Consider the following 27,300-nt stretch of genomic DNA (forward strand, 5'->3'; position numbering starts at 1 on the left):
AATTGATTCAAAGAAGGAAGACTATATATTTGTATAGGTACAGATATAGATATATATTCTTATTTTGTTGTCTTCAGTTGTGTCTGACTCTTTGTGACTACTTTTTTTGAGGGAAGGGAAGTTTCTAAGCAAAGATACTAGAGTGGTTTGCATTTCCTTTTCCAGTTCATTTTACAGATGAGGAAACTGAAGCAAACAGGGTTAGTGACTTGTTCAGGGTCACATAATTAATAAGTGTCTGAGGTTGGATTTGAACTCAGGTCTTCCTGATTCCAGGCCCTAGCTATGGATATAGATATAGATGATATAGATACAAACATAGATATAAATGATATAGACATAGGTATAGATAGATATAAATACACACAGAGTTGTATGTAGAAATGTAACTTACCCAATAGGGAGATAGGAGTGGAAGGGGATAAGAGAAAAGTGGGGAATGATAAGGAGAGGTAAAATTAAAGGAGGAAGTAGTTAGAAGCAAAATAGACTTTTTAGGAGGAACAAGATAAAAAGAGAGAGGGAGGAAGAAACAAAAGATAATGGGATGGAGAAAAATACAGTTAGTGATCATAACTGTAAAGTGAATAAGATGAGCTCACCCATAAAATGGAAGCAGATAGCAGAATGGATTAGAAACCAGAATCCAACAATATGTTGTCTACAAGAGACAGAAAGTTTTTGAAACCTGAAACAGAAAGGTTGTTGTTTGGTTTAAAAAAAAACACAGAGAGTTCAAATAAAGGACTAGAGCAGAATCTAATATGCTTCAACTGAAGTAAAAAAGGCAAGGGTAGCAATCATGATCTCAGACAAAGCAAAAGCAAAAATAGGCCTATTTAAAAGAACTAATCAGAGAAACTACATTTTGCTAAAAGGTATCATAGACAATGGTGAGCAATTAAGTAACAAAATGATTAGAGTACCATGCCTCAAGTCAGGAAGATCTGAGTTCAAATCTGGCCTCAGATATTTACCAGCTATGTGATCCTGGGCAAGTCACTTAACCCTGTTTGCCTCAATTTTTTCATCTGTCAAATGACCTGGAGAAGAAAATGGCAAATCCTTTCAGTATCTTTGCCAAGAAAATTCCAAAATGGGGTCACAAAAAATTGGACATGAATGAAATGACTAAACAACACCACCATAGACAATGAAGTAATATCAAAAATTTTATAGCAAATTTCTCTGATAAAGACCTCCTTTCTCAAATGCATACTGAGTATAAAATGGAATCAAATTTATAAAAATGAGAGTCATTCCCCAATTGATAAATGGTCAAAGGATATGAGCAGGCAGTTTTCAGAAAAAGAAATCAAAGCTATCTATAGTCATATGAAAAAATGCTCTAAATCACTATTTATTAGAGAGATAAACAACTCTGAGGTACCACCTCACACCTATCAGAAATGACAAGTGCTGGAAGGGATGAGGGAAAAATAGGTACACTAATGAACTATTGGTGGTGTTATGAACTGGTTCAACCATTCTGGAAAACAATTTGGAACTTTTCCAAATGACTATAAAACTGTGTCTACCCTTTGACCCAGAAATACCACCAGTAGGTTTATATCCCAAAGAGATCAAGGAAAAAGGAAAGAGACCTATTTATAATATTAATAGCAGCTCTTTTTGTGGTGGCAAATAATTAGAAATCAAGGGGGTGCTCATCAGCTAGGGAATAGCAGAATAAGTTGTGGCATATGATTGGAATGGAGGGGGTGGTTTCAGAAAAATATGAGAAAACCTATGTGAACTGATCCAAAGTGAGTGAGAAGAACCAGGAGATCATTGTGCACAGTTACAGCAATATTGTATGATGATCAACTTGGAACCACTTGGTTACTCTGATCAATACAAGGATTTAAAACAATAAAATGAAAAAATTCTATTCACCTTCAGAGAGAGAACTGATGAACTGAGTGCAATTTTATGTAAGTATAATTTTCTCACTTTTTCTTGCTTTTTTGGAAATATGGTTAATATAGAAATGTTTTGCATGATTTTGCATGTATAATTATACATCTTACATATCTACAGATATCATAGTTTGCCTTCTCAATGGGTGGAAGAAGCAGTGGGAGAGAGGGAGAGAATTTGGAACTCAAAATTTAAAAAGAATGCTAAAATAAATAAATAATATTCACACACCCTCTCCAAAAAAAAAACCATAGAGATAAACAGTGAAGTCCTTCAGATGCTCCTATTTAACATTATGCTCATTGCATCAAGCTTCAGAATCTCGGGGGGGGGGGTGGGAGCAGGGTGGTGCAGCTAGGTGACACAGTGGATAAAGCAACAACCCTGGATTCAGAAGGACCTGAGTTCAAATTCAGCATCAGACACTTGACACTTACTAGCTGTGTGACCCTGGGCAAGGCACTTAACCTTCATTGCCCCACAAAAAAAGAAAAAGAAAAGCTTCAGAATCTGCAGAACCTCCTAAATAAGATTTACAACCACTCAAAATAGCACTGCCTAACAATAATCTACACAGGAAAAACCAAGTGGAGAAGAAGCGTCTGTTATCCAGACTATGATAGCAGATGAGATCAGTGTCTAACCCCAGATAAAAATTACTCAATTTCTATATACTTGAGCCCTGGAGATCATGAGACTGTAACTGAAGAGATGGCCCTCTCCCAGTTCAGTGGAAGAAGGAACAACTAAAATCTCACAAGAGGAGCAAAATATGTAAGCACATGGTGAGGTGGCCACCAGCAACTGGAAAAGCAATGCTGCCACAACAGAGAAGGAAATGTCAGGCATGACATTGTGGGGAAACAGACTACATCTTGTCCCTGCTACATCCTCTGTGCCCAATCAGCTTCAAGCACAATGCCACAGCCTAATGTCTGAAGTGGCTTTGGAGTCTGACTAAGAGAACAGAAGACAGGAGATTAGCCATGCTGGGAACCCACCTAGTGTAGCCACCGCTGAGATGGAAACACAGCAAAGACCTAGCTGACATATGCAGAAGCCACATGGGACTGACACAGATTGGCTTTAGTTGCCCTGTTGCTGATAACAAAAGTGACACCACTCCTCCTTCTCCATCCTTTTGACATTGCTCTGGCTTTCACCCTGAGCTTATGTCTCCAGTCTTTGTCAAGAATTTGTTCACTTTATGTATTTGCCATGTGTTTTCAGAAGAAAAATAGTTTCTCTAAGATGCTATTCATTATGTGCATCTGTGTATTTATGGATGGATGGATGGATGGATGGATGGATGGATGGATGGATGGATGGATGGATGGATGGATGGATGTGTGCCTGGGAAATTAAATACAGATAAGAGGGAGGCAATGGGACTCAAAGGGAGAGAGAGAAATAGATTCTCTTTCTAATCCCTGTAATCACTGGGACTACCAGCTTGGGGCTCAAATTGAACAAAAGAGATTTTATTGATCCCTATTATTATAGCTCCCCAAAGGAGAGAAAAACGGGTGAATTCAGACCATCATGGACATAAAGGTAAGCCAGCAGTTTTCTGGTGGGAGGAGGTTTGATAAGTGAACAAGAGATAGATTATTGAAAATTGTGACCTCTGGCCACGTCCCTTCCCATGGTCTCTTCCAGGGCAGATTTTTTTTTTTTTGGCAGGGCAATGGGGGTTAAGTGACTTGCCCAGGGTCACACAGCTAGTAAGTGTCAAGTGTCTGAGGCCGGATTTGAACCCGGGTACTCCTGAATCCAAGGCCGGTGCTTTATCCACTGTGCCACCTAGCTGCCCCCCAGGGCAGATTTAAAAGAGCTCTGGCCTATCCCTATGCCCCAACAGCCTCAGGAAAAATGAGGCTATTGATTAAAGATAAAGTTATGCCTACCAGGGTCCGAAGAGAAGAACTGAGAAAGGGTGGAACCACCCATATGAGGGCGGGGCCAGAGAAAATAGCCAGTTCCTTGGCCAAACTGCTTTGACCCTCAGCCGCTGCTATACTGTGACATGCAGAAGGACGGACAACCCATTGAGTTGGTCTAGCACTGTATATATCTTATACTTAGATACTGCAGAAAGTAGGCCAAAATTAACCAGGAAGAAGAGAGCAGGCTGTCTTGCTCTTGGAAAAAGATATGATGTTTTTAGTCATCCCTAAGTTTTTCCTTGAAACAAACCCCCATTTTAAAATTTTACTAGAACTCCCAAAAGTCTTAGTGTAGCCTTAAGTTATTAAAGCTTATGTCACAGTAACCTGTATTCTTCTGAATATCAATTCACTCAGACTATATGTCACAGAAAAGATGCCAGTATGCATAAGCAGAAGAAGATCCTCTGTGGGCACACCTTCTAATGATGAAATGTAAAGGTTGGGGAAAAATGAAATCTTCAAATGTGTTCTCTAGCTACAAAGGGTGGAGCAGCATAATTCCTAAGGAGTCAAAATTTTGATTTACCAAAAAGATTATGAAAAGACAGAATGGGTTTAAAAGGATGCAAAAATTTATCAGTGATGAATTGTGCACAAGAAGTGTCCTGACTGAAAAAGAAGAGTCAGGCCCATCATACACAGAGAATAGAATAGATAATGAGCTCCTTGAGGGCAAGGTCTGTCTTCACTTTTGTCTTTTTGTAGCCTCAGTACTGAGCACAGTGACTGGCAATGTGTGTTTGATTGCAAATGAGGGATAATCATTGGAGATCTTCAGACTGAGAGTGGACACCCACCTGTCATGGAGGTTATAGAGGAGATTCCTATTGGGTATGTTAGTGAGACAGTTTCAGAGGTCCCTTCAACCCTGAGATTCTGTGATTCCATGGGCACACAGGTCTTCTCACCATGAAATGTCCCTCCTCCAGGTTGGCCCCCTTCTCCTATTAAGTTCTTCCCAGATCTGTCCCCGACTTTCTGGATTTCAAAACCATGCCGCAGCTGCTGCTTCACCCTGGAACTTCCCTCAGTTACTGGAGTTTCTTCTCCCTGGAACATCTAACTTCCTGCAACTTCTTCATCCTGGAATATCCTTTCCTCAGGCCATTGGTGAATTCCTCCTAGGGCCGCCATTTTGTGGAGGAGCCCAGGTTGGACAACCTTTATTCCCCTTCTGTCTCTGCTCCTGATTTTCTGTACTTCAAGGCAATGCCCCTTTGACAAGTACCTTTATCTGTTCTCCCTCTTATCCTTCTCCCACTTTCCCTGTTTCCCCCTCACCTTCTCTTCCCCCATCCTTTTATTTACCCTTTCTCATCTATTCCTCTTACTCTTTAACCCCTACTCCCTTTAGCTATATTCATACTCTCTACCTATTTCCTCACCCTCTCTCACTACCTTCCCTATTTCCCCTTGTTCCCTCTCCCCTTATCCTCTTTATCCTTCCCTTTTGTATCAATTTCACACCTTCTCTATTCCCCTAAGCTATCTCACCCTCCCTATCTGCATAATTTCTGTTTAACAAAATAAATAAAATACAATACAGCATAGATAATGCTAATTTGTAGTTTTCTAAGTCATTGTGTGGCTCACAGGAATTCCTCTCTATTTGGATTTGTCACCACTGCCCTACTCTAGCCTCATCCTCTCTGCCTCTACTATCTCTATCCATACTTTCCTATTCTCATTATTTATCCTGCATGCTTTCTACCCTCACCCTCTAAATCCATCCACTCTCACTCTTCCCTCCACTCCCCATCTCCATCGCCTTCTCTATGTACCCCCTCTCTATTTCCCACACATTCTATACCCTTCCCTCTCTAGCTATCTACACACTCTCTCCATCTGCTACCTCACCTTATCTCTCCACACTTTCTCTATTCCTTTTGCCCTCTCCTATCCTCTTTTTCCTTCTATTAATTCCACAACCTCCCTGTCTAAATCCCCTTACTTTATCCAACCTTATCTTCATCAATTCTGTTTAACAAAATAAATAAAAATACAGTGCAACAGGGACAGCTAGGTGGCGCAGTGGATAGAGTACCGGCCCTGGAGTCAGGAGAACCTGAGTTCAAATCCGGCCTCAGACATTTAACACTTGTGTCTGTGTGACCCTGGGCAAGTCACTTGACCTTCATTGCTCAGAAGAAGAAGAAGAAGAAGAAGAAGAAGAAGAAGAAGAAGAAGAAGAAGAAAGAAAGAAAGAAAGAAAGAAAGAAAGAAAGAAAGAAAGAAAGAAAGAAAGAAAGAAAGAAAGAAAGAAAGAAAGAAAGAAAGAAGGAAAAAAGAAACAGTCGGGAAAGAGTTTAGTTCAAATTCCATTTACCCACAGACTATATACACATACACACACACACACACACACACACACACACATATATGATGCTTCTGACTCTCTACCTCTTGCCCTCACCATCTCTATCCATCTTAGATTCACAAAATTTTACATGAGATGTCTACCCACCCCCCTCATTTTATGGATGAATGTAAGCTTGAGAGCTGGTACTGTTTCATTTTTGTCTTTGTGTTCTACACCTAGCATAGTGCCATCCTAGAGCATCATGGGCTCTTTATGCATAATTCCTTGTTGGAGTCATTGATTGATGAAGAAACTGAGATTCAGAGAAATTAAGTGACTTGCTCAGGGTCAAACATTTTGTAAATAACAGAGCAGAACTTGAACAGAGGCCTAATGACTCCAAGGTCTTTCCCCTATACCCCTGGATTTTCCTTCCTCTATCACCTTTGCCTCAGTTTGTTCCCCTTGGTGCTTTCTATAATCTTCCTTAGAGTCAGCCGGTTGTCACCCTAGGTTTTCTAAAGAGCTCTGGGGCATGGGCTATGGGGCAGGGGCGGAGCAAAGCAGGGGCTGTCACGTGGGTTCAGGGTTCTCTTGCAAGGAAGCCAGGCAGTCCTGGGTGGCTGACTCTGGGGCCCAGGAGGAAACAGAGGTAAGGATAAGGGGGGCTGAAAAGGTTTCCTGGTAGGGGCCTAACAGCTGAGCCCAGAACTATGAACAGGGTTCTTTGGATGGGGAACAGAAGGACAGTTGGGGTATGAGTGTAAGCAGAGATACAGGGTAGCTGAGGATTGATCGTTCAGAACTGCTGTTTTCCTATCTCATGTTGTTATTGATTCCCACAGTGCTGAGTGCCCATCATCTCCCATGTCTGACTCTTCTTTCCCTTTACCTCCCTGTCCCCATAGGGAATGGAGATGTCCGCCCCACCAGGGCCCCCAGGCCAAGGTTGCTTCCCCTCTGGGTGGGGTGGGGCCTACCGCTGGCGGCTAGGAGGAGACAAGTCAACAGGGGCCTCCAGTTGGGGCCGGCTTCAAGGCTGGGCCGAGCTCTGAGTAACCCCGAGACCTCAGAGCCTCAACCAGCAAGTCCCCATCAACGGTCTCTCTTCCGCCGGGCTATCTCAGCCTCTGCCAAGGAGTCAGGAGGGGGATGGAATTGGAAGCTCTCCAAGTATCTTCGCTCTGGGAGTCAGCAGCAGGCACCTGAGCATTTGCCTGGATCTGAACAGGAGACAGCACCAGAATCAGAGGCACTAGGTAAGGATGACTTAGGCCACTGTGTGCCTGGGTATGCAAGCATAGCCCATTGTGCCCTGCCCCAGAGATGACTACCTTTGGTAGGCCATCTCCAAGGATTTGGGATCCCAAAGGTCCCAGGTTACCTTCATACCCCCACATCCTTCTTCCCATACACCAGGGACTTGCCCCAGGGGCCCAGTATAGAAGTGGGGAGTTCTCTAGACTCATAAATCTCCAAGTTTCTGTGTATACCCCAAAACATAGTCAAGATTTTGAGAATTCTCTTAAGAGAATTTCGTCCCCAGACACCTTGCCACCCCCAGGCGACAGCCCTTGCCCCACTTAAGAACCTCCCTAGATCCTATCTCAAAACTCAGGCCAATCTAGGCTTTTACAAACCAAAGAGACTAGCTGGGAAGCCGGATGCCTGGGTTCCCTCTTCTCTGAACAGGATAAGGGGAAAGAGCCACCTCATCACCCTTTCTAATACACAGGAAGCTGTGGGGAGAGCTAAGAGAGGAAGTGGTTGAGACCGGATTTGCCCCTTCTCCTCTACCTGTCTTTGGCAGGGTGTCAGGAGGAGGCAGAGGGTGAAAGGGTAAATGCCTCCAATCTGGATTCCTCTTGTGGGATAATAGGAAAAGAAAGAGGACAGCTGGGTCTCTCCCTTTGGGGGTAATTGTGACAGTTAGCAAATGAGGCAAGCTGGAGGCAGAGAGTCCAGGTACTTGGATTCCGTTTGTCCTACCCCAAGGGTAGAAGGTCAAGAGGGGCCAAGGAACTGGGAGGAGATGGGGCTCCTAAACCATCACCCCCCCCTAGCAGGAAAGTCTTCTGATTGTCCAAAAGCTAGGGAGCAGGGGAATGAATAACAGTCATGATCGACTCTGCTGAGACCCTACTCTTACGGCTCCCAGATACAAATGGCTCAGACAATATTTGGCCAGGGGTCTGTGTGAGCAAGGCTGCTTACCTGCTCATCCTTGTGGGATCCTAGCTGTGCATCCTTCACCTGTGACTCTGCATTAGGGCTTCTCCCTTAAGGGGCCAAGGCTGATTCATCTGCTTAGGAGGTTATGCAGGAAAGGAGGCCCCTGGTCCTTACCTGGGATAGTGATAATGAATATTAAGGCAGAATGAATAGCAGACACCTTGACAGCTTTCCCCTCACCTCCACAACCTTGGAGTTCTGCCAATCCCATGCCCATAGGGTTCCTCCCACCTATTCCTCTTTCCCCACTCCATCCTAGTCAGCACCTCACGACCTCTTACCTGGACTGTTCATTGCAGGTGCCTCCTAAGCAGCCTTCCTATCTCCAGTAGCTCCCTTCCCTGACCATGGAACCACAGATTCTAATCCCTTCTGTACCAACTGCCAAAAGTACCTTTCATAGGCCCCCTTCATAGGACCTAGAGCTGGAAAGGATCTCAAAGATCATCTGTCCAGTCTTCTCATTTTACAGATGAAGAAACTAAGGCCCACAGACCCATAGCTAGTGAGTAGCAGGCATATTATTGAACTTTTCATCCAGAGCTCTAATTCCAGCTCTGACCAAGTCCCTGCCCTCTGCAGTTACCCTTTTATGGCTCTCTGGTGCCTCCAGGATATTACCTTCATCTTATTTTCTATGTGCAAATTGAATACCATAGATAGGTGCTTAATTATATGTTTTAAAAAATTTAATTTAGTCCTCACAACAGCTGTGGGAGTTGGGTAAAGCCAATCCTGATTACTCCAGTTTTGCTGATTGGTTGACAGGGCAATGCTGTCTCCCCCTTGGCTTCTGTGACATTGCTGTTTCCTAGTTCTCCTCCTCCGTGTCTGACTCCTTCTCATTCTTTCCTTGCTGGATCCAGATTCCTTGATCTATCTATCATTCAAGGCCTTTCATGATCTGGTTCCAATCTTTCCAGCTTTATCTCCCACTGCTCCCTTTCCTGTCTAGCCAAGCTGGTTTCCTCACTGTCCACAAACCAAACAAGACTTATTCCTCCTGAAAGGCATGTATTCATGGTTGTCTTCCCAAGTTAGATAAATACCCTCTTCCTCTCCTTTCCTTTCCTGTCCTGTCCTGTCCTTTCTTCTCCTCTCCTCTCTTCTCCCCTTCCTCTCCTCTTCTCTCCCCCTTCCTGTCTTCTCCTCTCTTTTTCCTCTCTTCTCCGCTCCTCTTCTTTCTTCTCTCCTCTCCTCTCCTTTCCTCTCCTCTCCAAAGTCCTACCCATTCTTCAAGGACCCAGTCTAAAGCTACTTGCTCTAGCAAAGCCCTCCTCAAAATTTATTCTGTTTTTTTTAATAATCATGCAAAATAACTTCCTGCATTAGCCAAAAGAAAAAGGAAAGGAAAAAAAGATTCAATTTGCACTCTAAGGCCCTCTGCTACCTGGAGGTGGAAAGCATGTTTCATCATGAATCCTTTAGAATTGTGATTGAAGGCCCCAACATTTTCATTGCCACTGTCACCACTTTCATCCAGGCTCTTAGTAACCTTGGGCTCAGTGATTGTAATAATCTTTTCACTGTTTCCTTACCTCTAGTCTTACCCCCTTTGCAGCCAATCTGCCCTTTATATCACTGCCAAATTAGTTTCACCAAAGCATAGGTCTGCTTTGGGGATTACTAGAGTGCTCAAAAACTTTCTGTGACTCTCCAATAGAACCAGCAGGTATTCCTGTGAAGGGCCAAGGTTGGCAGGGTAGGGCTTTCGTTCCTGTCATCTGGAAAGTGAAGTTAATCCCTTCCAGACCATACTTGTCTCATCTCTGGGCTAGTTGTATGTTTGTAGTGTATGTAACCTTCCCATTGGTCACTGCCTTCTTCACCCCACTCCTCTCCAAATTAGAGGCTGTGAATTTTGCCTGGGGATCTTGCATTAGAAACAATTTAACTTGGCTACAGAAAAAGCTGGAAAGCTCTTGTGGCTTAGGTTATGGGCATGGCCCAGATCAACATGGATCTCTTCATCTGCTATTTTAGGGAGCTTAAATATACAGGTTATTAAGAAAAAGTAATTATCATTAGATCTTTCATCCACATAGCTTTCAGTCAGTCAATAAACATTTATTTATTAAGCACCTTGTTCTAGGAATTGTGCTAAGTGCTGGTGATAAAAAGAAAGGTAAAAGATATTTCCTGGTTTCAAGAAGCTCACAGTCTGAGGGAGACAATATGCAAAAAACTATCTACAAGTTATAATTGGGGAAAATGGGAAATAATCAGCAGTAGGAAGTCATTAGGATAAGGATTGGGAAAGGTGTCCTGTAGAAAGCAGGATTTAGAGCCCTCAGTTAGGGAACTCCTAACATTCTGCCAGAGATATAGATCTCAACCTGTTTTAAATTTGTGTATTCAATCCAGCCACTGGTACCCAAGCCCCACTTGGACTCTGTAGAATTAAGATACACTTGACTCAAAAGCAATTAGTATCAATCTTTATCTAGAAGTAACTATTTGATGTATGATTGAAAACAGCAAGTTCCCCATCATTGCTGCTACCACTCTCTCAGTTCAATCATAGATCCCTGTCTCTCCAGGATCTGCCCCCTTTATCTGTCTCAGGATGATGTCAGTGTTCCCTTCTCTGAAAGAAACCTCACTCCTCAGCTCAAATCTATGATAGTACAGTTTCTTGCTAGGCTAGGAAGGCCACAAATGTGCCTCAAACAATATTTTCAATAGACATAGCACAATGCAAAACATCTCTTGACAGGCTGCTTCAATGGCTACAGGTCTAAATTATAGGCACAACATAATACATGTATACATCACAAGAGTACATGCATATCTATAGAAGACAACATAATGGCACTAGTACTTAAGGCAATGATAGTAGTCTGACAAAATAGGAAAATATGCAAACCAGCAGAACTATGTCCATATTACTAACAGCAAAACCAAGCTATTAACAAAGCAATGGAGCTACAATGAATCCTAACAAAAAAGCAAAAAAGACAGAGAATTTAGGATTTAAGCATGTCTGAAATGGACAGAAAAGAAAGATAGTAAGGGAGGGAGTCACATCAGCAGTCCTTTGAATTCTTTGGGAAGAAGCTCCATCACCTCTCAGCAGGATTCTTTCAGTGAGCACTAGATACTTACTGTCAGTCCCCATTCAAACTGTCCCTCATCCTTGCTGCTGCTGCTGCTGTTGCTGCTACTGCTGCTCTCTTAATTCCTTCACACACTCCTGTCTGTCTCTCCCTAATTCTTCCCTCTATCTGTCACAGAGATCTTCCAAAGTTCCCATTGTGGCAGAAACTCTGCCCTCCAGCTGAAAGCCCATGAGAGTCTTCCCCGGGGTTGGAAAGAGAATTAATCTGACCTGTCTGAATATCCTGTTATACCTATAGGATAACAACAATAACAAATTTATTAACCTGGATTTTAAGGCCCTCCACAATCTAGCATCAACTTACCATTAGAGATGTTTTATATTAGTTCCCATAACACACCTTGTTCCACCAACCAGACTGGCTCTTATCTGATCTCACCCTTCCCTCTCCCACCTTCAACCATTCCAACAGGCCATTTCCCCTGCCTGGAATTAATTCTTTCTATCTTCTGCCACCTGTTCAAATTCTCTCTCATCCTTCAAGTCCCATCTCAGGTGCCATCTCTCCCATCAAGTCTTCCCTGAGTCTCAATCCCCCAACTAAAAGTGATCTCCTTTCTTCTCTTATATATTGTCTAGACACTAGAATTTGCCTTTATCCCCATTCTATCTTGTGCCAGAGTTATCTGTGACCTGGTCTTTATCCTTCCTCTTGTGCTAAGGGACAGTGTATTACCAGCACCAAGTGAAATAAGTGCCTGGCACACAGTAAGACCTTAATAAGTATTTGCTGACTAGTCAGATTATTGGGTCAAGTCAAGTAAGTAAAGTCAGCTAGCATTTGTTAAAGTGTCTACTATGTGTCAGGCACTGCATAAGCTCTAGGGATACAAAGAAAGGCAAAAGACCAGCCCCTATTCAAGGACCTCACAGACTAATGGGAGAGACATATGTAAACATTATGTAGAAACAAGATACATACAGGAAGGGCGGGCTAGGAAAGTTTTCTCACAGTAGGTGGGATTTCAGCTGAGACTTAAAGGAAGCCATGAGAGTGATAAAGAGGGAGGCCATTCCAGGCATAGGACAGTGCAAAGGCTGGAGATGGAATATCATGTTTTGAGGAATGGCAAAGAGTATGCCACTGGGATCATAGCATATATAGAGGAGAATAAGATGAAATGTAATAAGGAAAATGTAGTCCAAAAAATCAGCTTCCCAAGTACAAGGCAGAGGAAGTATGGTTAGGCACTAACGGTTGGTCTGAAAAAGACCTGAAGGTGGTAGTGCCCTTCAAGCTAAATGAGCTGACATGGTGATTGATATAGCAGCCAAAACACCTGTCATGATTTTAAGCTGCATTCAGAGAGAGAATAGCTTCCAAGGCTCTGGCCTGTTGTCCTCTGTCTTGCTCTGATCACATCTTTTCAACTCTAGAAAGGACATTGCATGAGGTAGAGATGCCCCAGGGGGGACAGTGGCCAGAATGGCAATGGACTGGCTTGAAGACCATTTAACCTGTAGAAGAGAACACTTAGTGGAGACCTGGCAGCTGTTTTCAAGTATTGAAGGGCAATTACACTAATGAGAAATGAGACTTGTTTCCATTGGCTTGAGAGGACAAAAACAGGAATCATGGGTGGAGATTGCAAAGAGGCAAACTGAAGCTTGACAGTCTGGAAATTTTTTCCTGACGATTAGAGCTGTCCACAAATGGAATTGGCCTCCTGGGTTAGGTGGTAGGTTCTTCCCTCTCTGAAAGTCTTCAAGCAAAGGCTAGATAACCATGTATTGGGCATGTAGTGGTAAGGATTTCTTTTTGGGGGTTGAGGTTGGACTAGACTTGTCTTCTGGCTCTGGGATTCTTTCTGTTAATTGAATTGAGTTTTGAATGCATAGAAACAGGCATAGGAAGAGAGTAGGAAGAATCTAGTAGACTGGAGCTGAGTATTCACATAGACTGAGCAATAAGACAGTTGGAAAAGTATTGGGGGCGGGAGGTCATATAATGGACAGGATGAAGAGTTTGGATCTTGTGCTTTAGGCTAGGGAGACCTGAGTCCCACAGAGTTAAAGGCAAGAAGTATTTACTAACCACTGCTAGGTCCGGGATCCAAATATATGCAAAAAAGGAAGATAGTTCCTAGAAGAGTTTCATTCTTTTTTTGTTTTGTTTTTTTGGAGGGCAATGAGGTGGCTTGCCCAGGGTTACACAGCTAGTAAGTGTCAAGTGTCTGAGGCTAGATTTGAACTCAGGTCCTCCTGAATCCAGGGCCAGTGCTTTATCCACTGCGCCACCCAGCTGTCCCGAAGAGGTTCATTCTAATGGGGGAAGACAATACACAAAAAAGAGCTGAAAAATTGTGGGGTGGGGAGTGCTGGGAGATGGCATCAGTCTGGAAAGTCAGAAGCACAGCCTTGAGGAAGTAAGGGTTGGCCAAGGCCTGGGCTCCTCCCCCAAATGGAGACCCAATGGGAGAAAGGGGAAGTGGGGGGATGGGTGGGAGGGAAAAGTGACTTGATCTAGGCTTCACAGTCAGTTGATGGAAGATATCGGACAAGAGCCCAAGTCCTCTGACTCCTAGTCCAAAGCTTGTTTCTATCCCACCTCTCTGCTCTTGGAGGACAGGAATTATGTCTTCTTGCATCTTTTGGGCAAGTCAGGTTACCTCTGAATTCAGATTCCTCATCTATGAAATGGAAATTCTGTTTTGTGTTATAAGGAAAGCACTCTGTAAACCTTCAATCATTATATAAATGTGGGCCTCCACTTCCCGAACCTCTCTTCGCTAGCACCACCCCCTCTCCCTTCCCACCTTGGATGATAATAGCTTGGGGTCGGGGCAAGGAGCAGTCAGTCCACTTAGGAACCGGGCAGTGGTAGGGGATAGTCTTTTCCTGGAATGGTTTGCACTGGAGGGCCACCGAGTTTCCTTCCAGTTCTGAAATTCTGTGATTCTGTGACCTGATTGAGCCAATGGCACCAGAAGGAGCGGAATTTCAGAATACTTTGAAAGAACAAAAATGGGGATCTTCAGGCCCTCCCAGGCTTATTTAGACTATAAGATGAAATAGTATGTGAAATACCTTGCCCACTTTTTTTTTAATGTTTTGTGGGTTTTTTGTGAGGCAATTGGGGTTAAGTGACTTGTCCAGGGTCACACAGCTAGTATTGTCTGAGGTCAGATTTGAACTCAGGTCCTCCTGACTCCAGAGCCAGTGCTCTATCCACTGCACCATCTAGCTGCCCCAACCTTGCCTACTTTAAAGAGCTGTATAAGCCCTAGCTGTTGTTGTCATCACTGTCATCACTGTTGTGGTCTCCTGCATGTTCTCTGCTCAGAGCCCTCACCTGTGACTCAGCGCATCCCTGGGCCCCCCTCTGCTGATGTTCCAGTCTGGGACATCAGCGGCTTCACCCTCCTCGATGGAAAGCTGCTGCTTCTGGGGAGAGAGGAGGAGGTAAAGGGGAACATGGAGGGGGGGAGATAAAAGGGTGGGGGAGAGGAGACAGAGGAAGGATGAGGAAGGGGAAGGGAAGGAGAGTTGAAAGAAGGCTTGGGTTCAGAATTGAGAATGGGTGGGTGATGGAGCAGGAGGAAGATGGGAGAGGAAGCTCGACTGGATACAGAAGGAACAAAAGGAGACTGTCTCTTTAAATAGGCTCCAGGGAGACACCTTTCCAGGGCTGGGAGTGTGGGCTCTGAGGGCAGTGCGCAGTTGATATCCGGAGGGCCCAAAGAGTCAGGTGAGTTGTGTTGGGAGAGAGGGGTGACTAAGGATCTAAAACTGGGTCATGAGGAGGGGTGAGAAAAGGAAGCTGGGATGGGCCTGAGAAGGGAGAGGTGATCCATATACCCCAGACTAAGGGACCCTGGAAGGAGAGGCTGCCAGGGCCCTTGGCATCTTCCTGTAGGGCTCTCAGTGATAACTTCTCTTTACAGAGCTGAATCCAAGAAGAGTTGAGTCCGAGGCCACCAGTACCAACCAGGGCCACAACGTGAGGGTGAGACTCAGATGCAGGGGTGGGTAGTAAGTGGAGACCCTGGGGGACCCTATAGCCCAACCCCTGACCTCTTCTCCCTCTCACCCCATAATCCCCAGGGTTTGCTGTGGAAGAGACTCAAGGAGAAGAAGAAGGGGAAAGCTGGAAGCACTGGGGCAGGGTAAGGACCACGTGGAGCAGCGGAAAGCAAACAGGAGAATTGCCTTTCAGGCCTAACCTTTAGAGCTGCGACTCTGGGCAAGGCACTTCACTTGTTTAAGCCTCAATTTCCTCATCTGTAAAATGGGAATAATAGGGGGCGGCTAGGTGATGCAGTGGATAAAGCACCGGCCCTGGATTCAGGAGTACCTGAGTTCAAATCCGGCCTCAGACACTTGACATTTACTAGCTGTGTGACCCTGGGCAAGTCACTTAACCCCCATTGCCCCACAAAAAAAAAATGGGAATAATAATGCTTGCACAACCCACCTCAAGTGGTTAATGTTCACCCACAGAAACATGAGATATGACTCTGATGCAGTCAGGTGGGAGAGGAGGGGAAAGGAGCGGAAGGGATACTCCCGACAGAGCCGACTGAATCTGTGTGCCCACAATCCCAAACCACTGGGGTTGTAGGAGGAGGATAGTACAGCTGGCCACCTGCCAAGGATTTCACCCAACACTCATATACATGGACATACCCAGGTTTTTTTGTACTCTCAGGCATACAAGAACTTGCACTCCAACCCCAGAAACAAGCGTAGAAATGTTTGTACTTGGACAAAAAGCACAAAACACATCCTCAGTTCACTTGGGATAGGGGAGGGGGTGACAGAGACCCCAGGATGCCAAAAGCCTGTTGCTAAGGAGGCTGCCATTGTGTATGTGGAGGGAATGGGGGAGAAGGTTGGTCCTAGAAGAGCTGACTCGGCAGCTTCCCAGTGTAACCAAATTCTTCTCTACCAAGATGCTGAACTAAGTTGTTCATAAGCTGCCATCAGCCTGAAAGTGGTATCATTACCTTTCTAAATTCATTTGCCCTGGTCAAGCCCCAGTGCCCCATCCTAGTCACAGTTCTGTCTGCCCCCTCCCTTCTGAGTCAGTCCCACCCTCACAAGGGCAGTAGCTGTTATACTACAAGCAGAGTCAGTCGGTCAATCAATAAGCAATTATTCAGCATTTCTGATGTCCTTCCTGGGCATTGCAGCCAAGCACTAGGAATTCAAAAGCAGAGCACAGACTACAGACGAGCCAAGCAAACACAGGGATGTGGGGCAGCTGCTTGTTGAAGAATTAGATGAGCTTGGGCATAGTATCCTGTCTTGGTCACTTACTAGATATGTGATTCTGGACAAGTCATTTTACCTACATGAGCCTAAATGTCCCCATTTATTAAATGGGCTTGTTGGAAGGATCTGATAATACATGTGAAGTTGTTGTTCAATCGTGTCTGACTATTCTTGAGTCCATTTGGGGTTTTCTTGGCGAGGATACTGGAGTGGTTTGCCATTTCCTTCTCCAGCTCATTTTACAGATGAGAAAACCGAGGTAAACAGGGTTACAAAACCAATAAGTGTCTGAGGCTGGATTTGAACTTAGGTCTGCCTGACTCCAGGCTCAGCAGTTTATCCATTGTGCCACCTAGCTGTCCAGTACGTAGAGCAGAGCTGCAATGATGATGATGTCATCTGGAGGATTCTCTCTCTCTCTTTTTTTTTTTTTGGTGGGGCAATGCGGGTTAAGTGACTTGCCCAGAGTCACCCAGCTAGTAAGTGTGAAGTGTCTGAGGCCATATTTGAACTCAGGTCCTCCTGAATCCAGGGCCCGTGCTTTATCCACTGAGACACCTAGATGTCCCCCTGGAGGATTCTCTCATTGGGAAGCAGCAATGCTGACAATAACTGGCATGGTCCAGGGAGGGTATTGGAGTATTGGCCCCTTCAACCTCAGATCCTACTCCTCCACCAGGTCCTCTAGTGTCCGGAGCTCCCAAGAGTCCCTAGTAAATGAAGGACCCATCAAAGAGCTGGACCTGAGCAGTGAACAAAATGTGCAAGTGTGGCCCCTGCACCCCAGCCTCCTTGGGGAGCCCTACTGCTTCCAGGTATGAGGACAGGAGGCCAGAGGGGCATGCCCTGACCCAGCTTCCAGCCATAGATCATCCTTCCTTTAAGTCTTGTATGCCCACCCCTTGTATCTCTACTTTCCTTCTAAAGGGGCTCCCCTCTCTCCTCTCAGGTAACCTGGCCCAGCGGGAGCCGCTGTTTCTCCTGTGGCTCAGCAGCTGAGCGAGATCAGTGGATCGAGGATCTGCGCCAGAGCCTGCAGCCCCACCAGGTCAGCACTTGGGACCCCCACTTGGCCTCAGTTCTGATTCAGATAGCCAACCCAAGTCCCAAATTCAGGGCAGGTCTAGGAAGCCAGACTGTCAGGGGGAAAACCGTCTTAAGTGCTAAGGTTTTGAAATCAGAAAGAGAAATCAAAACCACAGAATGCTTGAAGGGACAGCAGAACACAGAATGTCAGAGCTGGAAGGGTCCTTGGAACACAGAATGTCAGAGCTGGGAAGACCCTTAGAACATATAATGTCAGGACTGGGAGGGACCTTAGAACACAGAACGTTGGAGTTGGAAGGGCCCTTAAGAACAAAAAATGTCAGAACTAGAAGGGTCTTTAGAACAAACTGTCAAAGCTGAGAGGGCCCTTAGAACATAGAATTTCAGAGCTAGGAAGGCCCTTAGAACCTACCATGTTAGAACTGGGAGGGTCCTTAGAACACAGAATGTCAGAGCTTAGAGGACCTTTAGAACACAGGATGTCAGAGCTGGGAGAACCCTTAGAACACAGAAAGTCAGATTTGGGAAGACCCTTAAAACACAGGGTGTCAGAGCTGGGAAGGCCTTTAGAATAAACTGTCACAACTGAGAGGGTCCTTAGAACACACAATGTCAGAAGTGGCAAGGCCTTTAGAACACAGGATATCAGAGTTGGGAGAGCCTTTAGAATATAGGATATTCCATATTACTGACAACTTATCTAATAAATGAGCTGTTGAAATAGTAGATCTAGGCGGGACTTTGGCAGGCACTGAGAACAACACTGGACTCCATGCAGGATTGCCTTTTAAAATGTGTCCTGAGGTAGTCACTTCACCTCTACTTGAATACCTCCAATATTGGGGAGCCCACTACCTATGGAGGCAGTTCATACCATTAATGATGACTATCTCTCACTGTAGGAAGTTCTTCCTGAAATTTTCCTCCCAATAACTCTGCTGGAGGCTCCTTGCCACCAATCATTCCTAGAACTCCATTCCAATTTGAAGAAGAAAACTATTCCCTTTTCCTTTTGCCATATCACTCTAGCCCTAGCCCCAAACTGTCCTCTCTCTTCTCTCTCCAGGAAAGCCAAGAGAGGGAAGAGACGTGGCTGAGTGTATGGGTCCATGAGGCCAAGGGGCTCCCGCAGGGTAGCTCTCCAGGCCTTCAGGTGGAGCTGTGGCTGGATGGGGCCTTGTTGGCCCGTACAGCCGCTCGACCTGGGCCTCACTTTTGGGCGGAGCGCTTCCATTTTGAAGCACTGCCCCCTGCCCGCCATCTTTCCCTGCGATTGCGCCAAGCAGACCGGGACCTGGGCAATGTATCACTGGCACTAACTGAGCAGGGACTGATGGGAGGGGGCATTGAGCGATGGTTCCCTCTGGAAGGTGGGCCTTCAGGAGCAGCCTTGAGGGCCCGGGTTCGAGCACGGTGTCTGCGGATACTACCCACTGAGCGTTACAAGGAATTGGCAGAGTTCCTCACCTTTCACTACCCAGAACTGTGCCATGCCCTAGAGCCCCAGCTGCCTGCCCAGGCCAAGGAAGAGTTGGCAGCCACCATGGTCCGTGTGCTGCATGGCACAGGAAAAGCCCAGGTAGGAAGGAGGGCACTGAAGGGTGAATCTGGCTGGGGAGAGGACTGGGCCAGAGGAGTTGACCCTGACTATTTGGAAGCTTCCTATTTTAACTAATTATTCTTGCTAACTAGATGCTGAGCTCAGCTGTTTCTATATGACTGTAGGCCTGAAAGTGGTGATGGTGGCTATCTAAATTCAATCACCTGGACAGAGCTCTGTTCCCCTACTCCACTCTGTTCTGTCCCATCCTCTCTCTCTTCCTTTCCCTTCTCCAATAGTGAGTCAGTCCAACCCTCCAAAGGGCAATAACATCTATTTTACTATAAACTATTGACAAGCCAAGCAAACAAAGGGATGTAGGGCAGGTTTTGGTGGATTGGTTTGGTTTGGATGTCATGTTCCAGCTATGAATAGCGGCTATAGCATCTGACCTGGAGTCAGGATAATCTGTATTCAAATCCTGCCTCAGATACATGCTAGCTGTGTGACCCTGGACAAGTCACTTAACTTCCTTGAGCCTCAGTTTCCCCAACTTTAAAACAGTGATAGATGTAAATTTTAATTCAGTTTTGTAATATTGGTCATGAAGGATTAGAGCAAGAAGGCACCTGAAAGAAAGGCTACACAATCCCGCACTACACTGAGGACCTCTTCTCATACTTTACTGCATGTGCTCCCTCTTCACATCTTACAGACTCTTGGTGTCTTCTCCTAATTTGTCTTCCTTTACTCCAGTCTTTGAGAGATGACCCTTCTTCTTCTTCTTCTTCTTCTTCTTCTTCTTCTTCTTCTTCTTCTTCTTCTTCTTCTTCTTCTTCTTCTTCTTTGTTTTGGTGAGACAATTGGGTTAAGTGACTTGCCCAGGGTCACACAGCTAGTAAGTGTTAAGTGTCTGAGGCCAGATTTGAACTCAGGTCCTCCTGACTCCAGGGCTGGTGCTCTATCCACTGCACCACCTAGCTGCCCCTGATGGCCCTTCTTCTTGCTAAGAACATCTCCTCTATATGTATCTATAATCCATCTCATCCTATCTTCTCCAGCAAATTACCTCCCTAATCACCCTCTCTCTTTTACCTCCCAATTTTCCTCACTTACAAGTTCCTTCCCTGCTACCTGCCTATCCAAGTCTTTCCCATTCTTAAAAATCCCTTTCTTCACACTACTTACCCCTCAAGCTACTATAATATATATCTCTTTCCTTTTTCAGCCATATTCCTAGAAAAAAAAAAAACCACAAAACCCACTACACTCATTGCCTGCACTTTTTTCTCCTCTCACTCTTCTCCCTTTGAATTCTGGTTTCTAATTTCATGCCTTACCTGAAACTACGGCCTTTTTCAATTCTCATCCTTCTTGATATCTCTGAATCTTTTCATGCTGTTGCCTACTTTCTTTCTTTTTTTTTTTTTTTTAGTGAGGCAATTGGGGTTAAGTGACTTGCCCAGGGTCACACAGCTAGTAAGTGTTAAGTGTCTGAGACCAGATTTGAACTCAGGTCCTCCTGACTCCAGGGCCGGTGCTCTATCCACTGCACCACCTAGCTTCCCCTGTTGCCTACTTTCTTCTCCTATATTCTTTTTCCCCTCTGGTTTTTGTTTGTTTGGGTTTTTTTTTGTGAAACTGTTCTGTCCTTGGTTAACGCCCTACCTGTCTGACTGTTCTTTGTCAGTATCCTTTGCTGGTTCATCATCCATACCCCACCCTCTTAACTATGAGTACCCTAAGGCTCTATCGAAGTCTTCGTCTATTCTCTCCCAACACTCTCTCTTGGGGACCTCATCAACTTCCAAAGGTTTAATTATCATCTCTATGCTCATGACTGTCAGATCTATATATCCTGTCCTTGACTCTCTTCTGACTTTCAGTCCTACAGTATGTAATGCCTATTAGATATTCAAACTGGATATGCTAGAGGCCTCTCAAACTCAACATGTCTAAAACAGAACCCATTATCTTTCCCCTAAAACTCATCCCTCTCCTAAAACTTCCTATTACTACTAACAGCACCCACCATCTTTCCAATCACTCAATTTCAAAACCTCAAGGTCATCATTACCTCTCATTCACCCTACATGTCATTGGTCTTATCTTCACAACATCTCTCACTTTCACTCCTTTTCTCCAGTCACATTGACCCCACTTTAGTTAAGGTCTTAATCACCCTAAGCCCCAAGTCAGTCTAATTGCACATTACTCCTTTCATGTACACTCTAGCCAAACTGCCTGTCTTCCATCTCCTTTCCACTTACTCTCCTCCATGCTGGGAATACTCATCCTCCTAATTTCTGCCTCTTAGAATCCCTACCTTTCTTCAAGGCTTCAATCTGAGAACCAGCCTATGCATGAGCTTTTCCTGATAGCCCCAGCTATCTGATAGCCCTTCAATATCTGTAGAGTTACATGTGTACAACTTGTCTCCTCTAGACAGACTGTAGTACAGGGATGGTTAGACTTTTGTCCTTGTATATCCAGCACCCAGCACAGTACTCGGTACATGGTAGGACCTCAGTAAATGCTTATAAATTGGTTCACATAAATTGTCACAGCCAGAAGAAGCCTTAAGGAGTAGTAGCTATTACGCATGAGGGGGCAGAGTCTGGAAATACCAAGGGGAAAATGACACATTTCCTGCCCTGAAGGAACTTACATTCCAAAAGGGGAGACCAATAGAAAATAGAGGACAATTTGTGTGGGGAACCTAATCCTGGGAGGATTGGGAAAGGCCTTCTTTATGCTGTGGTAGTTGAACCAGACATTGAAGAAAACTAGGGCTTGTATAAGGTGAAGGTTGGAAGGGAGGGCATTCCAGGCATGGGCTTGGGGAGAGAGATGGGAAATGGAGTGTTGTGGAATTCACAGTCCTGGTGCCGGGAGGGAAGGATTGTGGGGGTGAGAGGCCCAGACTTTCTGAGGATGGCCTGGTAGAGCCAGGGGTAACCACTGGACTGGGGGATAGGAATGTCCCTAGTTGTGTCCCGAGGTCATAGCCCACATTCCTGGCTACAGGCACTAGTGACAGACCTGGGACTGGAGGAGCTTGCCCACTGTGGAGGGAGAGAAGTGTTGCTGTTCCGAGAGAACACGCTAGCCACAAAGGCCATTGATGAGTACATGAAGCTGGTGGGCCAGAGCTACCTTCAGGAGACACTGGGTAAGGGGTTGGGAGAGAGGGCAGAGGCATTAAGCATCTTCCAGGGAACGTTGGGGAGGAGGGAGGTGCCTTGAAGGGGTAGGATCTATAGGGAGAGAGGTAGGGAAGGAAGGGTTGGGCAAAAAAAAAAGATCTGGTGCTAAGTCTGGACTCTGTCTGCCATCTCCACCCCACGTCTGGGCCACAGGAGAAGCTGTGGGACGTCTCTGTGCTTCTGAGGATGGCTGTGAAGTAGACCCTAGCAAGTGTCCTGGGTCAGCCCTGGCCCAGCATCAGGCCACCCTGAGGCAAAGCTGTGAGGACGTCTTCCTCAGCATTACCCGCTCCTCTGAGTGAGCCCAGCCCTAACACCCTGCCCCTTGTCCCCCAGGGAGAGTGAGTGGTCTGGCTTCTTCCCTTGACTCTTTCCTCTCAGCACATTCCTGGCCAATCTGGGTATTCTGGGTCACCTGGGCATTTCCTCAGCCAGAGTTTACCCTTGTGCCCTCTCATCCAGTGACCCTGATCTCTGATATCTGATTTCCTTGTCCCTTGACCTCTTCCAGGTCTTTGCCCCATGCCCTTCTCTTAGCTCTTACTCCTCTTCCTCAAGGTTCCCTTTCCTCTTCAGATTCAGGGTGCATCCCTCTGGATCCTAACTCCCTTTCTTGAAACAGTGCACTCTCATCTCCTGCGCTGTGATCCCTCTTGACCCCACAGATGGTTCCCGGCTGAACTGAGTGCTGTGTTCTCGAGCTGGTGGGCAGCATGCCAGAAGCGGGGGGCTGAGCCCCTGGGGGAGAGGTTGGTTTGTGCCTCACTCTTTCTGAGATTCCTGTGTCCAGCCATCATGTCCCCGAGCCTCTTCGGCCTCGCTCACGAGTACCCAGGCCCCGGACTGGCTCGAACCCTCACCCTCATTGCCAAGGTCATTCAGAACCTTGCCAACCGAGCTCCGTAAGTCAACAGTCAGTTAGTTAGTCAACAAGCTTTTATTAGGCAATTGCTATGGGCTAGGCATTGTGCTAAGTGCCAGGGGTAAAAAGAAAGGCAAAAAAAAAAAAAAGCTCCTGCCCTAAAGAAGCTGGTGTTCTAATGGGGAGTCGGCATGTAACAGAGTAGATGAAGAAATCTGAGAGAGGAAGACAACAGAGCCTGGGGTAGGGGGCAAGGGATGGGGAAGGTCTGCTGCAAAGGAAACCCAAGAGCTAGCGGGGAGGGCAGCCTGGGCAAAGGTACAGAGAGGGAAGTCAAGTAGGCCAGTGAGGCTTGGGCACTGGTCTGGGGGAGGGGGCCAGGTACGAGTGAAGGAGACAGGCCTTCCTTCTAACTTCCCCTGTCTGGGAACTGTCTCCTACTACCTCCAGGTTTGGGGAGAAGGAAGGTTACATGAGTTTCATGAATGATTTCTTGGAGCGACACAGCTCAGCCATGCAACGCTTCCTGGTCCAAGTGGCCTGCGGGGAAGGGGATAGGGCCTCTAGAGGCTACCAGGGCAGTGGAGACCTGGCCAGAGGCCTGGCTATCCTGCATGTTCAGCTCCGCACTATCTTCTCTGACCTGGACCAGGTACCCACACCCTACCTCTGGTGCCCCTAGCTGACCACTCAGCCCCCCCCCTTTCCCCTCTCTGGTCTCCTGGCCCATGGATTGATTAACCTAGTCCAGCCCAGAGTCCAGTGCCCCAAACACAGACTCTTGGGAATGGAATTTAGAGTCCAGTCTAGCCCAGAATCTAGAGCTCAGAGCTCAAGCCAGCCCAAAGCCTAGCCTGGGACTTCCTGAAAAGACCAGGGGACCTGCGGTAAGAAAGCTGAGAAGACTGGCTAGGGCCCCCTAATGGTGATCTCCCTGGTAGCCAACACAGGAGAGCCTGGAACCACTGCCCACCATACTTCAAGCCATTGAGGAAGGCCGCCCCGTGCCTGTGTCTGTTAGCATGGCCCCCCGCGGTAGGACCCAGGGCTTTGGAAGGTAACCAGGAATCATGGAGGGTTAGCTGGGTGGGGAATGTGGGAGAGAAGTTTGGTTTATGAATAAAGTACAGGTCAAGATCAAGGTTGGAATTAGGAGCAGGGTAAGGAACTGGTTTGGGGGTCAGGGTTTGGGTTGTGATTAGAATCAGGATTTGGTCTCTGAGTTCAGACTGGAATAAAGATTTGGATTGGCATCGGGGTGATGGTAAGAACTGAATTAGGGCTTGGATTTAGGGTGAGGGTCAAGCTTGAGTTTAGGTTGGAGTCATAGGTCAGGGTTAAAGGTTGGGTTGCCGTGTGGACCAGAGGTCGAGAACCTTCTACTGGGACATATTGCAGCTCCTCAGAGAAGCCAGGCTTCCTGGCCCCCAGGGACCTCTCCAAGCACACCCCTCTCATCTCCAAGAGCCAGTCCCTCAGAAGCATCCAGGGCCGGGGCCGAGGCGAGGATCAGCTTGCAAAGAGACCACGTCGCCGTATCCAGCGTACCCAGAGTGTCCCTGCCTCCCGGACTGCCAGTCCCCACATTTCTGGGCCCTCATCCCAGGCCCGGCCCAAGGGCTCCCTTCAAAGACGTTCCCCAGCCCAGGGCCACTCTAGGCTCGGAGTCTCTGCTTCCCTGCCTAGGAAGTCCTCTGTTCCCTGGCAGCGCTTCCTGGAGAAGCCACATGAAGTGGACCATAGCATTTGTGCCCACCGACTCTCTGGGAAGGTAATGACCCAGCTTCGGACCTATAAACATCAGATGAGGAGAGGACTTTGGAGGCTAGATCCCTCCTATTCCATTCTCTGGGCTCTCTTCCCATCAAACGTTCCTCTCCTCTCTGCCAGGGACAACTGGCGGAGCTTCGGCAGGAGATAGGCTCCCTGTGGGACCAGCAGAGAACATTAGCTGGACAGCTGGAGACCCTAGCCAGTGAGACCCAGGCCCTCGGGGAACAACAGAAGAAGCTACTTGGCCAACTGGAAGAGATCCAAGGCCAGTTCAGAGCCAGGTGAGCATCTTTCCTGGTTCTACCCTCCCTACCCCACATCTACCCAATCTCTGCCCTTCCCCACTCCCATCCTAGCCCCTGCATAATGGACAGCACCTCCTCCTGTATGGTCTTCCTGCCGACAGCCCGAGATAGGAGAAAGCCCTGAATAGCTTTCTCCCTCTCCCAGTCACAAGTTCCCCTCCTGGAGACTGGAGAGGTTTGAGGGTCTAAAAGGATTGTCTCTTGGGGCAGAGCTCAGAAGCTGGATCCTGGGCACAGCCCAGGCCCCCAGAGCAGGAGCAGCGAGAATGCCAGGCTGGATAGTTTGGTAAGAATCCCATCCCCTTCAGCAAACACTTAAGGCACTGCATTAAACTGGGGGTGTGGGGGCGGCTATGGAAAGGAGGGGAAATGGAGAAAAAGATGGGACCCAGTTTCAGCCTTCCAGGATCTCACAATCTTACTGGAGGAATGAGGCAAACATACAAATTGGTATAATCCGAGGCAGGTTATGATTAAAGCAGAAGAAAGGTAGCTCAGGGGAGCAGAGAGAGCCCTGGGTTGGATCTGGGTTCAAATACTAGCTCTGACTTTACTAGCTGGGTAAACTTGATCATTCTTCTCCTCTGGGCTTCAGTTTCTCATCTGCAAAAGGTTTCTTCTAGCTCTGACATTCAGAGACTCTTGGAGAGGTCTATACAAAAGGGCTTCAGAAAATCAGAGTAGGAGGATAGACATGGAGAAACTGGCTAGATTTTGGAGGCCCAGGAAGCTGGTCTTAAGCCTTATATACTGCTGCCTCCACCCTTTCTCTTCTCTTACTGCCCCTTCCTACCTTTCTGCCCCCAGGAGCACCGCCTGGCTGACCTTGAGAGGTCACATGCTCAGCTGGTGCACTGGATGCAGGATCAGCAAAAGACCTCTAGGATGCAGCTTCAGCCTCTGAAGATGCCCTGTACCAATGGAGATGCCACTTGACTCTGTCCAGGGCTGGTCTGGGCTTCTGTGTAAGCACTAATGTGGACAGAAGGAACTTGCAAAGCACGGGAACCAAGGCGCAGACCTGGGCTGTCAGTATTTCCTTTCTTCTCTGCTAGTCCACCTTCCCCCCTCAGTACCCAAGGCTCTACCCACTCCTGTCCCTGTCCTCTTGGCCCCAAGGAGGCAAGGAGGGGCAGGACTGGCCATGACAAGCTGTGACTGATGGGGTCCCCCGCACAGAACTTTGTATCATAAAGTTGTGGATTGAAATAAAGGTCCTTTCTGAGCATCATGGGGCAGAATGTTACTAGGGCCAGGGTGAGTTAGGATTCCTGGGTCCCTTTCCTTTGCTGCTTATTTATCCCTTGGCTGGTCCAGGAGAGCGTTGGAAATTCAAGGTCCAATCAATCCAAAGAGCTGTAGTACCTAGTGGAAGGTAGGCTGGATTTGGAGTGAGAAGCCACTTAGGGGGCAGCTAGGTGGCGCAGTAGATAAAGCTCTGGCCCTGGATTCAGGAGGACCTGAGTTCAAATCTATCCTCAGACACTTGACACTTACTGGCTGTGTGACCCTGGGCAAGTCACTTAACCCTCATTGCCCTGCAAAAAAAAAAAAAAAGAAAGAAAGAGAAGACCCACTTGCTGGCTGTGTAACACTGGAATAACTCAACCTCTCTGGGCCTCAGTTTCCTTATCAGTAAATTGAAGGACTTGGGCTCTATGGCCTCCCAGGTCCCTTTTAGCTCATGTTCTGTGAAATGGGCTGTCTGGGGAGTCATTGGGTGCCCCCACACAAGAACCCGACGAACCACTTGTCTGGTATTTCACAGAAGGGATCCTTGTTCAGGGGCAGACTGAACTGAATCCAAGCTTCTGGGGATCTACTTTATTCTCATT

At 46.6% G+C, this 27,300-nt stretch overlaps 1 protein-coding gene across 1 annotated transcript; it reads left to right on the forward strand.

Annotated features, from left to right (window-relative positions):
• The first annotated feature begins 6,703 nt into the window (after positions 1-6,703).
• RASAL3 (RAS protein activator like 3) lies at positions 6,704-26,693 on the forward strand. The gene is given in 19 exon segments (XM_043990409.1): positions 6,704-6,820; positions 7,077-7,209; positions 7,212-7,427; positions 14,802-14,920; positions 15,122-15,206; positions 15,403-15,464; positions 15,563-15,624; positions 17,412-17,547; positions 17,682-17,780; positions 18,846-19,358; positions 22,347-22,491; positions 22,679-22,823; positions 23,191-23,427; positions 23,838-24,039; positions 24,329-24,444; positions 24,786-25,158; positions 25,278-25,441; positions 25,676-25,751; positions 26,273-26,693. Coding segments are annotated over 19 exon segments (3,129 nt in total). The 3' UTR covers positions 26,402-26,693.
• The last annotated feature ends 607 nt before the right edge of the window (positions 26,694-27,300 follow it).

This window comes from Dromiciops gliroides, chromosome 1 (assembly GCF_019393635.1).
Source record: "Dromiciops gliroides isolate mDroGli1 chromosome 1, mDroGli1.pri, whole genome shotgun sequence".
Lineage (NCBI taxonomy): Eukaryota > Metazoa > Chordata > Mammalia > Microbiotheria > Microbiotheriidae > Dromiciops > Dromiciops gliroides.